This window comes from Pituophis catenifer, unplaced genomic scaffold, assembly GCF_029215685.1.
Source record: "Pituophis catenifer annectens isolate HBS135680 unplaced genomic scaffold, rPitCat1.0.hap2 SCAF_2, whole genome shotgun sequence".
NCBI classification, from domain to species: Eukaryota; Metazoa; Chordata; class Lepidosauria; order Squamata; family Colubridae; genus Pituophis; species Pituophis catenifer.
The window spans coordinates 27,516,561-27,531,718 of record NW_027256882.1 but is presented as its reverse complement, the minus strand read 5'-3'; the positions used below and the strand labels follow the sequence as shown (position 1 = coordinate 27,531,718).

Sequence of the window (15,158 nt, the reverse complement as noted above, 5' to 3'; positions counted from 1 at the left end):
AACCTTTAAGAAGAAACTGGACAGCCATTTATCCAGAATGGTACTGGCTTTCCCCCTGACTGAGCAGGGGATTGGTCTAGATCTAGAAGATCTCCAAGATCCCTTCGAACTCTGTTGTTCTGTTATGGACCTGCTGGGTTTTTTGGCAATAATGTCAGAAATGTCTTCTGGGTTTTTTGCTTTTATTTCCATATCTAGCCAACAAACATTTGATTTCCTATTGGTGCCCCATCCATGTATTAATCAGGTTCAGCTGTGTTTAAGCCAGCACTTATTAAAAAATAGCAGAGAAAAGAATATTGTTATGGCTATATATCTCAACCAGCTCACAATCCCCACTCCCGATTTCCCAGGCACTAAATGTGGCAGCCCTGAAGATCCAAAAGAAAAGATGGGCCCCAGGGCTGAAATTCAATTTCAATAGCAGTTTATAAACCTTAGCATGCTTAATATGTTCAACAATTCATTTCCAATTCATTTTTCACAAAATCGTATCCATAGTCCTTTTTGCCTTTCAATTGTAAATATATAAATCAATGGCATACATCCTTCTGATTCCAACTCCCTCTTTAGATTTGAGGATAGGATCATGATAATTGAATGATATTACTTGACCATAAATCCCCCAGTCTGGCCTCGCCACCATTTCTTTTCTAAAAAAGCTTCCTGGGGAGACACCCAAAGAGGAAGGCATGTCTAACAAAATGATGATTAAAATCAATATTTGGTTTAACCTTATCATCCCATAAAGAGCTGTGCCATCAAAATCTTTATTCATGCCTGTCAAGCTCAAGGAACCTCTTATTTTCAAGAGTCACTCACTCATTACCAGAAAACAACAAGCATCAAAATACAATTTCAAATCTGGTCAACTCAAATCTCTCTCCTTACCACCTTGCAATAATTTATGTTTAATTTTTGGTTTTTTCCCCTTGCCATATAAACTTAGAGATGTCCACCTACCATAGTTTAAATTAAATTGATTCTACCCAATAATTGCAGCATGAAGAATTTGTGATTGACCCAAGTCAACAAGTATATTTTATGTTTGAATGTATGTGTATATATATATATATGTATATATATAGATATATCTATATATTTAAAGTTTTTTTTTTTTTAAGACAACAAACATTTAGTACATCATTCATTTCTTCCATGTGACATTTCGGTGTTATCTTCAAAAGTTTCTTCTCTTCTCTACTTCTTCTGTCTTCAATCTCACCAAATCTATTACAAAGATTTTCCACTAATATAATATTCTAATTACAACCAATTTTTTTTTCAATCTTTCTTAAAAACTTATTTGTATCTTTTTTCTAACCAATAGTAAAATTTATTCCATATCTTAAAATATTCTGAATCTTCTCTTTCCTTTATCATCATAGTTAAACTATTTATTTCTGCACAATCTAACAAAAATTAATTACTTCTCCCTCCGAAGGTATATTCTCTGCTTTCCAATTTTGTATATAAACAATCCTTGCCGCTGTTATTACATGTATAATCAAATATATATTATCTTTACTAATTTTCTCTGGTAAGATACCCAGTAGGAATAGCACTGGTTTCAAATCTATACGTTGTTGTATCATTTTCTCCACCCATAACTTAATTTTATTCCAATAGTTTTTCGCTTCGGGGCATGTCCACCACATATGGTAATATGAACCTGGTAACTGGTGACATTTCCAACATTTAGCTGATTTATCTTTAAACATTTTTGCCAGTTTCTCAGGGGGCATATGTCATCTATAAAACATTTTATATTGATTTTCCTTATATGCAGTGGACATTGTTAATTTATAATTTCTTTCCCATAATTGTTGCCATTTATCCAATTCAATTGAATATCCAAAGTTTTTTGCCCAGGCTATCATTGTTTTTTTTACTTGTTCTTCCTCTGGTTCTATATTTAGTAGAAAACTGTAACATTTTTTAATTAATTTATCCTCTGTTCCCGTGAGTATCTTATCAAGCTCAGTCTTCTCTAAATAAAAACCCTGTAGTTTAACATCCTTTTCATATTTTGTTTGTATCTGCATGTACATATACCAATCCATTTCAATTCTCTGTTCTTCCAGTTCATGTTTCCCTTTCAACTCCACCTTATTTGTTAACAAATCTTTATATCTAACAATATTTCCAAGATTAAAAACATTTGGGTGAATTAAAGCTTACATTGTTGATAACCATATTGGTATTTTCACATAATATTTATCTCTTAACTTTTCCCCATACCAATAACAATGCATTTCTTTTATAAACCCCCACGGAGAGGGTTCGCAACTTGGGTGTCCTCCTGGACGCGCGGCTATCTTTAGAAGGGCATATGATGGCCGTGGCCAGGGGGGCTTTTTATCAGGTTCGCCTGATCCGCCAGTTGTGTCCCTTTCTGGATCGGGACTCCCTGCGCACAGTCAGTCATGCCCTCGTCACTTCCCGACTGGACTACTGCAATGCTCTCTACATGGGGCTCCCCTTGAAGAGCATCCGGAGGCTCCAGCTGGTCCAAAATGCGGCCGCGCGGGTGATTATGGGAACGGCGGGGCGCTCCCATGTAACCCCTCTCCTGCGTGAGCTGCATTGGCTTCCAGTGGTCTTCCGGGTGCGATTCAAAGTGTTGATTAACATCTTTAAAGCGCTCCATGGCTTAGGACCTGGGTACTTACGGGACCGCCTTCTGCAACCGACAGCCTCCCACCGGCCAGTACGCTCCCACAGGGCGGGGCTCCTCGGGTTGCTGTCGGTCAGACAATGTCGACTGGCGACCCCCCAGGAAGAGCCTTCTCAGTGGGGGCTCCTGCCCTCTGGAACGAGCTGCCCCCGGAGGTATGGAGGATCCCAGGCCTGCGCACCTTCCACCGTGCCCTGAAGACTTTGTTCTTACAGCAAGCCGGGCTAGCCTAATTTTAACGGTTTTAAATTTTAAATTGGATTTTAATGGGATATTTTTAATTGTGGGCCAAAGTATTTAATCTGGTTTTAAATTGTTTTTAATTTTTATATTTATGTATTTGATCATGGCTGTTCACCGCCCTGAGTCCTTCAGGAGAAGGGCGGTATATAAATAACAACAATAATAATAATAATAATAATAATAATAATAATAATAATAATGTCTTTGAAAGTACGTTTGTATCTTACTTCTACCATACCATAAAAAAGCATGCCAACCCAATTGTAAATCATGTCCTTCCATGTTAATAGTCTTATATTTCTTAATTCAATCCATTCTTTCAACCATGTCAATGCTGCTGCTTGATAATATAATTCCCAATTCAGGAGTCCGAATCCTCCTTGTAATCTTGTATCCTGAATCATTTTTAAACTTATTCTTGCTTTTTTGGCTTGCCATATAAATTTCCTTATTATCTTATTTAGATATTGAAAATAAGTATTTTCAATTTTTTTTTTTTTAATTTGATTTATATGCCGCCCTTCTCCGGAGACTCAGGGCGGCTTACAGTGCGTTAAGCAATAGCCTTCATCCTTTTGTATATTTTTATACAAAGTCAGCTTATTGCCCCCACAAACTGGGTCCTCAATTTACCTACCTTAGAAAGGATGGAAGGCTGAGTCAACCTTGAGCCTGGCGAGATTCGATCTTACTTTAATTGCAGACAGCTGGTGTTAAATTACAGTGCTTAGTCTGTTGAGCTATCCAGGCTCGGTATTGTCTGAAATATCGATAAAATAGGAGCCTGGTGGCACAGCAGACTAAACTACTGTTAAAAGTAGCACTTAGCTGCCTGCAATTACTGCAAGTTCAATTCTCACCAGGCTCAAGGTTGACTCAGCCTTCCATCCTTTCAAGGTAGGTAAAATGAGGACCCGGTTTGTGGGGGCAATAAGCTGACTTTGTATAGAAATAGAACACTGCTTGGGTGGGGGGGCAAAAAAGCCCTACTAAGCAGGTATATACAAAAGTATGAAGGCTATTGCTTAATGCATTGTAAGCCGCCCTGAGTCTCCGGAGAAGGGCGGCATATAAAACAAACAAACAAACAAACAAACAAACAAATAAATAGAAATAATAATCTTGGTAATAAATTCATCTTTATAATTGCTATCCTTCCCATAAGTGACAATTGAAGATTCTTCCATTTCTCCAAGTCTTCATGATTAAATGTATATTTGAACTTTGATCTCAGTTATCTGCAATGTGTCAAATGAATCATAATTAACATTAGAAGCTATTTCAGTATTGTGGCATGTTTCCTTTTTACTTGTAATGTATAATTTTCACCTCTTCTGCAACCATTTTATAAAGAAACAATTTTAAACTTACACTTTTATTTAAATCTTACAGATGAAGAGGATACCAATAAGAGCACTTCGGACAACTGAGAATAACCAGCAACTTTGAAAATGAAAGCAAATTGAGCCTTCAGAAAAGCACACAATTCTTCTCTTTCCCCAACTGGTGAGAGACAAAGGGGAGAAAAGAAGAGATTTCAAACTGGAAAAAGTAGAATATGCAGAACTCAACAATAGATTACATTTTCCATTGAGAAAGAGGGAAATATCTAGAGGTGAATGAGGAGGAAAAAGACAATTGGATAGCCACAAAAGGTAGACAGTAATGCAGGCCTTGCCCTGTGAGGAAGAAAACAATAGTTTGAATCAAAGCTCTATGCAACAAAAGATCACACGTATTTTTGACCTCTTCAAGAACATCAGTGGTGGAAAAGCTCCATAGGTGTGCCTATTGTGGGAAAAGCTCACATAACAAATCACAGATTATGCATACTAGGATCCACACTGGAGGAAAGCCATACAAATTATCCGAATGTGAGAAACGATTTAGTAAGACCAGTTCCCTTGTGGTTCATGAAAGAACCCACACAGGAAGAAGCCCTATAGCTGCTCCCAATGCAGTAAGTGTTTTTGCAAGCATGGCAACTTGGTGATACATCAGAGGACTCACAGGAGGGGAAAACTCTTTGAATGTTCTGATTGTCAGTTAGAATTCCAACGTGGTGATATACTAGAGGATGCACACAGGAAAGAAATCATATAACTGTCCTGATTGTGGGAAAAGTTTCATTGCAAATTCCCACCTGGTGATACACCAGAGGACTCACACAGGAGAAAAACCCTTTGAATGTGTTGATTGTGGGAAAGGTTTCAGTCAGAATTCAAGCCTGGTGATTCATCAGAGGACTCACACAGGAGAGAAACCCTTTGAATGTTCTGATTGTGGCAAACGTTTTAGTTGGAATTCCAATTTGCTTAAACACCAGAGGACTCACACAGGAGAGAAACCCTTTGAATGTCCTGATTGTGGCAAACGTTTCAGTTTGAATTCCCATTTAGTTAAACACCAGAGGACTCACACAGGAGAGAAACCCTTTGAATGTCCTGATTGTGGGAAAGGTTTCAGTCAGAATTCAAGCCTGGTGATTCATCAGAGGACTCACACAGGAGAGAAACCCTTTGAATGTTCCGATTGTAGCAAACGTTTCACTTGGAATTCCAATTTGCTTAAACATCAGAGGATTCACACAGGAGAGAAACCCTTTGAATGTCCTGATTGTGGGAAAAGTTTCAGTCAGAATTACGACCTGGTAAACCATCAGAGGACTCACACAGGAGAAAAACCCTTTGAATGTCCTGATTGTGGGAAAAGTTTCAGTTGGAACTCCAGCCTGGTGATACACCAGAGGACTCACACAGAAGAGAAACCCTTTGAATGTCCTGTTTGTGGGAAATGTTTCAATCAGAATTCCCACCTGTTGGAACACCAGAGGACTCACACAGGAGAGAAACCCTTTGAATGTTCTGATTGTGGCAAATGTTTCAGTTTGAATTCCAATTTGGTGAAACACCAGAGGACTCACACAGGGGAGAAACCCTTTGAATGTCCTGATTGTGGGAAAAGTTTCAGTTGGTTCTGCAGCCTGGTGATACACCAGAGGACTCACACAGGAGAGAAACCCTTTGAATGTCCTGTTTGTGGGAAAGGATTCAATCAGAATTCCCACCTGTTGGAGCACCAGAGGACACACACAGGAGAGAAACGCTTTGAATGTCCAGATTGTGGGAAACGTTTCAGTCAGAATTCCAGTCTGGTGAAACACCAGAGGACACACACAGGGGAGAAACCCTTTGAATGTCCTGATTGTGGGAAATGTTTCAGTCAGAATTCAAGCCTGGTGATACACCAGAGGACTCACACAGGGGAGAAACCCTTTGAATGTCCTGATTGTGGGAAACATTTCAGTGAGAATTCCAATTTTGTTAAACATCAGAGGACTCACACAGGAGAGAAACCTTTTGAATGTCCTGATTGTGGGAAAAGTTTCTGTCATAGGTCCAACTTGGTGGTACACCAGAGGACTCACACGAGAGAAACTGTATGAATGTCCAGAGTGTGGGAAAAGTTTCACTTACTATTCTAACCTGGTGAAATGCCTGAGGATTCCCACAGGAGAGAAGCCATATGAGTGTTCAGATTGTGGCAAAATTTTCAGTCAGAATTCCAACCTTGTGAAACATCAAAGGACCCACACAGGAAACAAACCGCATGAGTGTCCAGATTGTGGGAAACTTTTCAGTCGGATTTCCAACCTGGCGATACACTAAAGAACTCACACAGGAGAGAGACCCTTTGAATGTCTGGATTGTGTGAAAAATCCCCATTTTAACAATACATATGGCCTATAAGTAATGTAGGTTTACACACAGGAGTAAAAGTCAAGGAAATCCACATTAGGCAAAAGTTGATGAGTTTAGAGAAGGCCAAACTTCATTTTTGATCTGTCATTGGAAGTGTAGGTGAGAAATTGACTATTTAAGTTCTGGCCTCATTTATTTTATTGAAAGATATTTCAGAAGTAGACCTGTGATTGGAGAGAAAAAATGGAAAATATTAATTTGAAAAAGGTGTACTATCTGGGATTTTTTTTTTTTTTTTTTGTTTGTTATCAAGCATTTCCCTCTCCACAGGATCCTTCCAAGCTTTGCCCTCTCCCACAGGGTCCCTATAGCCATTTCCCTCCCAGGACCCCCACAGGTGTTTCCTTCCCCACAGAGTCCCCACAGGCCTTTTCCCCATCCACAGGGTCCCCAAAGGCTTTTTTCCTCTCCTGCTGCGTCCCCGCAGTCCTTAGGCCTGACTCCCACCCCACCAGGCCTCATAGCTGCCTCCTCTCCTTTGCATCTAGAAAAAATATTGAGTTGAGAAAAGGGATCGTGGCTTTGATGACAGGATCTAAAAGTTTTATTAGCAACTCCTGCTTTGATCTTATTTTCTTGGAGGTGCCTGGTTGTGTCCCTTTGATGGCTGCTGGGTAATAACAGCACTCTGACATTTCTATTGTATCCCCTTTGGTGGTGGCGATATGAGGAACAAGTTGAACGGTGGAAAATCTTTCATTTTTAATAATGCATTGTGTAATGTAAGAAGTATCAATATCTTTTGGCAAAGAAAAAATCGGGTGGCCTCAATGTTGCTATGAATGTTAGGGCAAGGCAAGGCACTCGGAATGGCCTCAAAGATGTGCAGTGAATAAGTTTAATAATAAAATTAATAACATTGTAACACAAAGCCCCTTTCTCAATTCTTCACTGGTGAGTTCTCCATGCATACATTGGGTTTCTAACACTCTACAATTATTAATCTACCTGTAATCTGTCTCTTTTGCATTCTGCACCACTATAACCAATCTGTCTTCTTCAGCTTCATTTCCCTCATTATAAATTTAAATTTTCAGTTTCACTAGAACCTCAATCCAGCCACTCTGCCTCTGATGTGAGCTGTAATTAGTCTTCTGCCTCTTAATTTGTTGCATTGCTATTTACCTCAGTCCTAAATTCTATGAAAGAATGACATTTCTTTATGCAGAGTTAAAAAATTAGAATGGCTAAACTGGATCTGTTTTGATTGGCATTCTCAGATTCAGGGATGGTCTTCTCCAGCATTGCCAGTCTGAGACAATAAAATTAGGACATTTCAAACTGACAACTAAGGTTTTCCTTGTAAGTTTACAACCCCTAAAGCAGCCATTGGTTGTGCCAGTGGGTTTGTCATGGTTGTCCCAAAGGCAACTGGACTTTCTTGTTTGTTTTTTTCTTTTGAAGATGTTTTGCTTCTCATCCAAGAAGCTTCTTCAGTTCTGACAGGATTCCATTCCCCACTATCCTGTCAGAGCTGAAGAAGCTTCTTGGATGAGAAGGGAAACATCTTCAAAAGAAAACAAAGAAGGAACTCCAATTGCCTTCTGAAAAAGCACCTTTGGGGCATCTAAGAACAGGATATAATAGGATTAACCCACCACCATTAGAATAGCAAAACAGAGCTCACTACATTATACAACTCCAGCAGCATCACAGAAACCAATAAAGATTCATCTCCAGTGGTTCTCAACCTTCCTAATGCTGCGACCCTTTAATACAGTTCCTCCTGTTGTGGTGACCCCCAACCATAAAATTATTCCTAAAACCATTGAAAATATGTGTTTTCCGATGGTCTTAGGCGACCCCTGTGAAAGGGTCATTCGACCCCCAAAGGGATCCCGACCCACAGGTTGAGAACCACTGATCTACTCGTTCAACCAGTCGGTCAGCTGCCCTGGAACCACAGGCTGGTTCTGCTCATCAATAAACTGACTTCCTTTCTTAAACAGCCTCCATTTATTCCCAGCTTGGAACTGGACCTGCATTTTTCTTCTGACAGGATGTAGAGCAGTTTTGATCTCCACTGAGAGTCACACCAAAAAAAGATCAGGAATCTCTAGATCAGCTTTTTACAATGTAACACCCTCTAAGGGTTTTGCCCAAGGTGCCTGCCTCGGAAAAAATCAAGGTGGAAATCTACCTCCTCTGGAAATTGGGAAGGTTGTTCAGAGAAATTCTTTAGGCTATGCAAAAATGAAGATCTTCAAGGCATGTGATCCTGTCCACCATTAATCCTGTCCAACTTCCATGAATCCAGTGTCTTTTTCCCCACTTGGAACTGAACCCAGAAAGATATTTCTTCCAACAGATGCTACAGGTAATCCTCGACATACAACCAGAATTGAGCTGGGTTGACACAGAAAGGGGGGGGGGAGCCTATTCTGCAAAGCTCCTGAGAGTAGGACGAGAAGGAACAGAGGGAGACATATCAGAAAGGGATCCAACCTAGAATCAAGGAGAAACTTCCTGTCAGTCGGAACAATTGATCAGTGGAATGGCTTGGCTCCAGAAGTTGTGGCTGCTCCATCACCCGTGTTTTTTAAGAGGCGACTGGAGAGCCATTTGTCCGGAACAGTATAGGGTTCCCTGCATGGAGAATTGGTCCCTTCCAACTCTTATTCTGTAATTCTTTAATAACTTTATGAACGTTTAAGGCTCAGCCTGTAGCTAATCTTCCCAAGTTAAGTAGGGTCACGTTTCACTATTTCACTCGCATCGGCTGCCAGGAGTGGAAACTGACTTGACGGCGTGGAATCGGTGAAAACGTCTCGCAAACGCCGTAATGGGTAGAGACGGGAGGAGCCTGTTTTACCGCCTCCTATCGGGAGATGGCGGTCAGATGGGCAACATCGGCGCCTAGGAAGCCGTCGCTACAGAGGCATCTGGGGCTGATCCTTAAGGAGTTAAAACCATCAAGTACTGCATTGCTAGAGGGGAGGGGAGGGGAGGGAAGGGCTGGATCTACCGGATCGCTCACGGGAGGAAGGTGGTGCGCCGAGTGGCTTCTCTGCTCTTCCAAGAGCCGAAGCAGCAGCTGGTGGGTGAGTGGAGGGCAGGTCGGAGGAGAGGCTGGGAGCAGGAAAGGCTGCTTGATTTCCTCCGCTGCGTGGAAGCAGAGAAGCAACCGGAACATAGAATAGAATATAGAAAAACGGAGTTGGGTGGGACCTTGGCGGTCATGTAGTCCAACCCTCTGCTCAAGCAAGAGAACTTGGACCATTTCAGACAAATGGCCGTCCAGTATCTTCTTCAGAGCCTCCAGTGAGAAGCACCCACAACTTGGGCAGGGAAGCCCTTCCTTCCACTGGTCGCTGTCAGGAAATTTCTTCTGGTTTCTAGGATGCTTCTCTCCTTCATTGCTTTCCATCCATTACTTCTTGCCTTGCCTTCTGGTGCTTTGGAGAAGAAGTTAATCTTCTCTTCTTTGTGGCAGCACCTCAAGTATTGGAACAGGTCACCTCTAATCCTTCTGTTCACCAGACTAGACCTACCCAATTCCTACAACTGTTCTTCATATCTTTTCGCCTCAAGCCCCCAGTCATGTTTCTTCCTCTTTCATTTCTTCTCTTCAAACGAACCTTCCTATTTGTAAGTATTAAATCCAGTATAGCTGACCCTCTAATTATCTTCTCTATTTTTTGCACAACATAGTTGTTAGGTTCCTCAAGAACCTTTAAGAAGAAACTGGACAGCCCTTTATCCAAAATGGTACGGGCTCTCCCCCTGACTGAGCAGGGGATTGGTCTAGATCTAGAAGATCTCCAAGATCCCTTCCACCTCTGTTGTTCTGTTATGGACCTGCTGGGTTTTTTGGCAATAATATCGGAAATCCCCAGAAATCTCATCTGGGATTTTTGCTTTTTTATTTCAAATATGTAGCCCAGGGGTCGGCAACCGTAAACACCCAAAGAGCCTCAAATGTCCTAACCGGAAGGTCCCGTTCAATTTTGGACCCGACTGGAAATCCAGGTCCTACATCAAATTCTCCTATCGCAGCGTCCTTTTTTCTCTGCTGACCGGAAGTTGGTTTCCCCACCATAGAGTTGCTTCCTAGTGGGGCATCCTTTTTCCTCTACCTGTCCTAACTGAAAGCCCTATCAATTGTGGAGCTGATCAGCAACAAGGAGATGAAAGAGCCACATGCAGCTCCAGAGACACAGGTTGCTGAGCCCTGAACTAGCCAATAAGCATTTGATTTCTTATTGGTGCCCCATCCATGTATTAATCAGGTTCAACTGGGTTTAAGCCAGCACTTTTTTAAAAATAGCTTTGAGAACCTTTGGGATGTTCAGTTGTATAGGTAGTCCTCACTTACCATTTGATCCCTGAGCCTTCAAAGTTACAATGGCACAGTAAAGCAGATATACATCTGGTCCACAAATTAGCGCTCACTGTAGCACTTGTTCAGTGACCTGAACAAGCCAGCAATTCCAGTGGTTATGAAGGTGAAAGAAAAGGAATTGCAACAATTTGGGTTCTGCCAACCGGTGCACATTTATGATGGTTTCAGCATCCCACACTCGGGATCCCCATTTGTGACTTTCCCAGCTAGATTCTTGTCAAGCAAAATCAGTGGGGATGCCAGCAGGAAGTTGCCAGCCACAGTCAGGTAAAATTGTCCCACAGTGATTCCCTTAACAACTGCAGAGGAACAGATTTAAGTTGGCGCTTTCATGTGATATCATGCTTCCTGATCAGGCTACTTAGTGACACATATGCCAGTCCCAAGTGCAGTCAGTAAGTGAGGACTGCTTCAATAGGAATGTCACCAGAATGGCTGTGGACAGTATTTTCTGCCCTTACTTGGAACGGAGGACTTCCATGGCAAAAGTGGTGTTTCAAATCTTGCAGAGTCTTTAGGCATCATTTTATCAATTAAACCCCCATATCTCTTAAATTAGCACAGAAGGTTTGACTGTAACCATTTTGGGTTTAGGGACAGCTTTCAGGCTAAAAACACATGGATTTTCCACCTATGTACATACTTGTAGATGTGTGTTTTGTACTTCTCTCTGTATACATCTATCTACAATTGTATAATCCATCCCAAGAACTTCTAGATATATTTCGTAATAACCCTTTACAGTGCTAAGAATTTATTTTTACACGTCATCAAAACGTAAAATACAAAAGTGCAAAGTAGCAATAAAACTAATGGAAAAATGGGAGGAAAAGAGAAAGAGAAAAGTTTCATTTTTTTTCAAGTTCTTTATCCACTAAAAAAACTTTCTGGTTTTATCTTTATATTTTCTTTAAGAATCTTCTGTATGAAGATATGAATCCTTCTCCAATATTTCTTTGTCACATGTCCACCATAAATGATAAAATCTTTTATTTACATTTCCAACATTCAAGGTGCCTTTATACATTCTTGAAAATTTATTCAAAGTTAGATACCAACATCATAAAAACATTTGGTATAGAGCTGCCTGCCTGAGCATGGGGTTGGATTAGAAGACTTCCAAGATCCATTCCAACTCTGTAATTCTGTTATAGTCTTCCAGTGTTCAAGCATGTTTGTTTTTTACTTGTAATATATACTTTTTTCGCATCTTGTGCAACCATTTTATAAAGAAACAATTTTAAACTTACACTTTTATTTAAATCTTACAGATGAAGAGGATACCAATGAGAGCACTCTGGATAACTGAGAATGACCAGCAACTTTGAAAATGAAAGCAAACTCAGCCTTCAGAAAAGCACACAATTCTTCTCTTTCCCCAGCTGGTGAGAGACAAAGGGGAGAAAATCAAGAAAGATTTCAAACTGGAAAAAGCAGAGGATTCAGAACTCAGCAATAGATTACATGAAAATGGCAAAGGAGATTATTTTTTCCATTCAGAAAAAGAGGGAAATATCTAGCGGTGAGCGGGGCGGAAAAAGACAATTGGATAGCCACAAAAGGTAGAAAGTAATGCAGGTCTCTAGACAGTAATACAGGCCTTGCCCTGTGAGGAAGAAAACAGTAGCTTGAATCAAAGCTCCATGGAACAAAAGGCCACAAATTTCAAATTTTTATTGTCAGTGCACAACATTTGTACAATGAGATTGGTTGAACTCCCTCAGTGCACACACCCCAACAAAATACACATGTATTTTGACCTCTTCAAGAACATCAGTGGTGGAAAAAGGCCATAGAAGTGCCTATTGTGGGTAAAGCACACATAGCAAATCACAGATTATGCATACTAGGATCTACACTGGAGGAAAGCAAATGTGGGAAACGATTTAGTTACACCAGTTCCCTTGTGTTTCATGAAAGGACCCAACAGGAGAGAAGGCCTGTAACTGCTCCCAATGCAGTAAATGCTTTTGCAAGTATGGCAACGTGGTGATACATCAGAGGACTCACACAGGAGAGAAACCCTTTGAATATGCTGATTGTGGGAAAACTTTCGGTCGGAATTCCAACCTGGTGGTACACTAGAGAATGCACACAGGAAAGAAATCATATAACTGTCCTGATTGTGGGAAAGGTTTCATTGCAAATTCCCACCTGGTGATACACCAGAGGACTCACACAGGAGAGAAACCCTTTGAATGTCCTGATTGTGGGAAAGGTTTCAGTCAGAATTCAAGCCTGGTGATTCATCAGAGGACTCACACAGGAGAGAAACCCTTTGAATGTTCTGATTGTGGAAAACGTTTCAGTTGGAATTCCAATTTGGTTAAACACCTGAGGACTCACACAGGAGAGAAACCCTTTGAATGTCCTGATTGTGGGAAAAGTTTCAGTCAGAATTCTGACCTGGTAAACCATCAGAGGACTCACACAGGTGAGAAACCCTTTGAATGTCTTGATTGTGGCAGAAGTTTCAGTCAGAATTCTAACCTGGCAACACACCAGAGGACTCACACAGGAGAGAAACCCTTTGAATGTCCTGATTGTGGCAAACGTTTCAGTCAGAATTCCAACCTGATGACACACCAAAGGACTCACACAGGAGAGAAACCCTTTGAATGTCCTGATTGTGGCAAACATTTCAGTCAGAATTCTAGCCTGGTGATACACCAAAGGACTCACACAGGAGAGAAACCATACGAATGTCCGGATTGTGGGAAAGATTTCAGTAGTAGATCTAGTCTTATTAGTCATGTAGTTCTACACACAGGGGAAAAACCTTTCAGATGTCCTGTCTGTGAACGGTATTTCAGACGAAAATCATCCTTTATTGCACACAAGGTAATACATATGAGGCAAACGCTACCAGGTTTAGAGAAGGCTTGAATTCCATTTCTGATTTCCGATTGGAAGTGTAAGTGAGAAATTGACAATTTGAATTGTGACTTGATTCGTTTTAGTCAGCATCTCCCAGGATTATAATTTTAGGTTGGGAGAAAAAAATGGAAAATATTAGTTTGATAAAGGCTAACTACCTGTCTGTGTTGAGGTTATTGGATATTTCCTTTTACAGAATTTGTGAAATTTCTCAAAACGACCTGTGGGTGGTGTTTTTTGTATAGAGATTATTGAAATCCTACATTTGGAGTTTCAGCCTTCTATATTGGTGTCCACCAGATTTTGATCCTCACAATTCGCCAGCCAGCATACAAGTAATCCTCGAGATACAACTGTAATGAGGCCTACCTCTTATGGATGCATTTAGCAATGGCGACAGTGCTTTGATTAACTAACTCCACCCACTGATCTCTCTTATGCAGCTGTTAAATGAATGTGCAAGTCGCTAAATAGGACACTGGCTACCTCAGTGTTGGGGAAAACTCATGGAGGGCTAGTTCAGGCCCAGGCTTGCCCCACCCCCTGTATCCTACAAGAAACTTTTAATATGTGGGAGAATGTATGGGGAATGCCCTTGGCAGTAAACTTACTTTGCATTAAAAATGGTCCATCCAGTCGCTTGTCCTCCTTGGTTGCTGCTTCTGTGAATGGCTCTCCAATCCCCTTAAAATCCTTCCTTCAAGCCCCTCTCCTTCCTCTCAGCCTGACGCCTTGGTGCAGCCCAGCTCCCAGGGTGAAGTGTCCTGGTGTTTTCTGAAAGGTTGGGCACCAATGTTTCCATGTTCCCCTGTGGCTTCTGGGGAGACTCAGCCTCCCAGTGTGTGGAGGGGAGGAAGAGGAGAAGACTTGGGGAGATCTGACTTCAGAGGAATTGTGGCTGGAGGGGCTCCCTCCGAGGGCTTGAACCATGTTAGGAGGAGGTTAGTGGCATCTGAAAGATGGGTGACAGACCAGAGAGGCGTCCAGGTGGGCTTGGCCAATGGGCAGCCCTGTCCAGGTGGGCTTGCTTTGAGATGCAGCACCTGAATCTGCCTCTCTTACATGCCCAGATTCCCTTTCTGGTGACTGCTGCATCCCTGTTTCTCTCTGCCCGTGTAAGGGAACAGCCCTATCCATGGATGTTTTCAATTTTAATTTTAGCTCTTTTACTGGTTGCATAATCCGCACTGAAAAATAAGCTTTCCACTGTGTTTACAAACATCATTACAAAGAGATCAAGAGAGTTCTGTGATATATA

General features: G+C 41.3%; 2 protein-coding genes across 3 annotated transcripts in view; both read left to right on the top strand.

Annotated features, from left to right (window-relative positions):
• LOC139310035 (zinc finger protein 208-like) overlaps nucleotides 1–7,546 on the top strand; it is a 38,515-nt gene extending 30,969 nt beyond the window's left edge. The window contains exon 8 of the mRNA XM_070934206.1: nucleotides 5,263–7,546. Within this exon, the coding sequence (XP_070790307.1) occupies nucleotides 5,263–6,365 (1,103 nt within the window). The 3' untranslated portion in view covers nucleotides 6,366–7,546. The remainder of the gene's footprint in view (nucleotides 1–5,262) is intronic.
• A 2,099-nt stretch (nucleotides 7,547–9,645) lies between these two features.
• LOC139311942 (zinc finger protein 436-like) lies at nucleotides 9,646–14,756 on the top strand. Of its 2 annotated transcripts, none has more exons than XM_070936465.1 (2): nucleotides 9,646–9,718; nucleotides 12,295–14,756. In XM_070936465.1, the coding sequence occupies exon 2, from the start codon at nucleotides 13,112–13,114 to the stop codon at nucleotides 13,907–13,909; it is 798 nt and encodes a 265-aa protein (XP_070792566.1). In that variant the 5' UTR covers nucleotides 9,646–9,718; nucleotides 12,295–13,111; the 3' UTR covers nucleotides 13,910–14,756. The 2 variants fall into 2 exon arrangements, with proteins under 2 accessions (XP_070792566.1, XP_070792564.1); XM_070936463.1 differs by having other exon boundaries at nucleotides 9,654–9,722.
• The last annotated feature ends 402 nt before the right edge of the window (nucleotides 14,757–15,158 follow it).

Excerpts from the sequence above, each read along its gene's own strand:
- LOC139311942 (XM_070936465.1), top strand. The coding sequence starts at position 13,112 with ATGCACACAGGAAAGAAATCATATAACTGTCCTGATTGTGGGAAAGGT.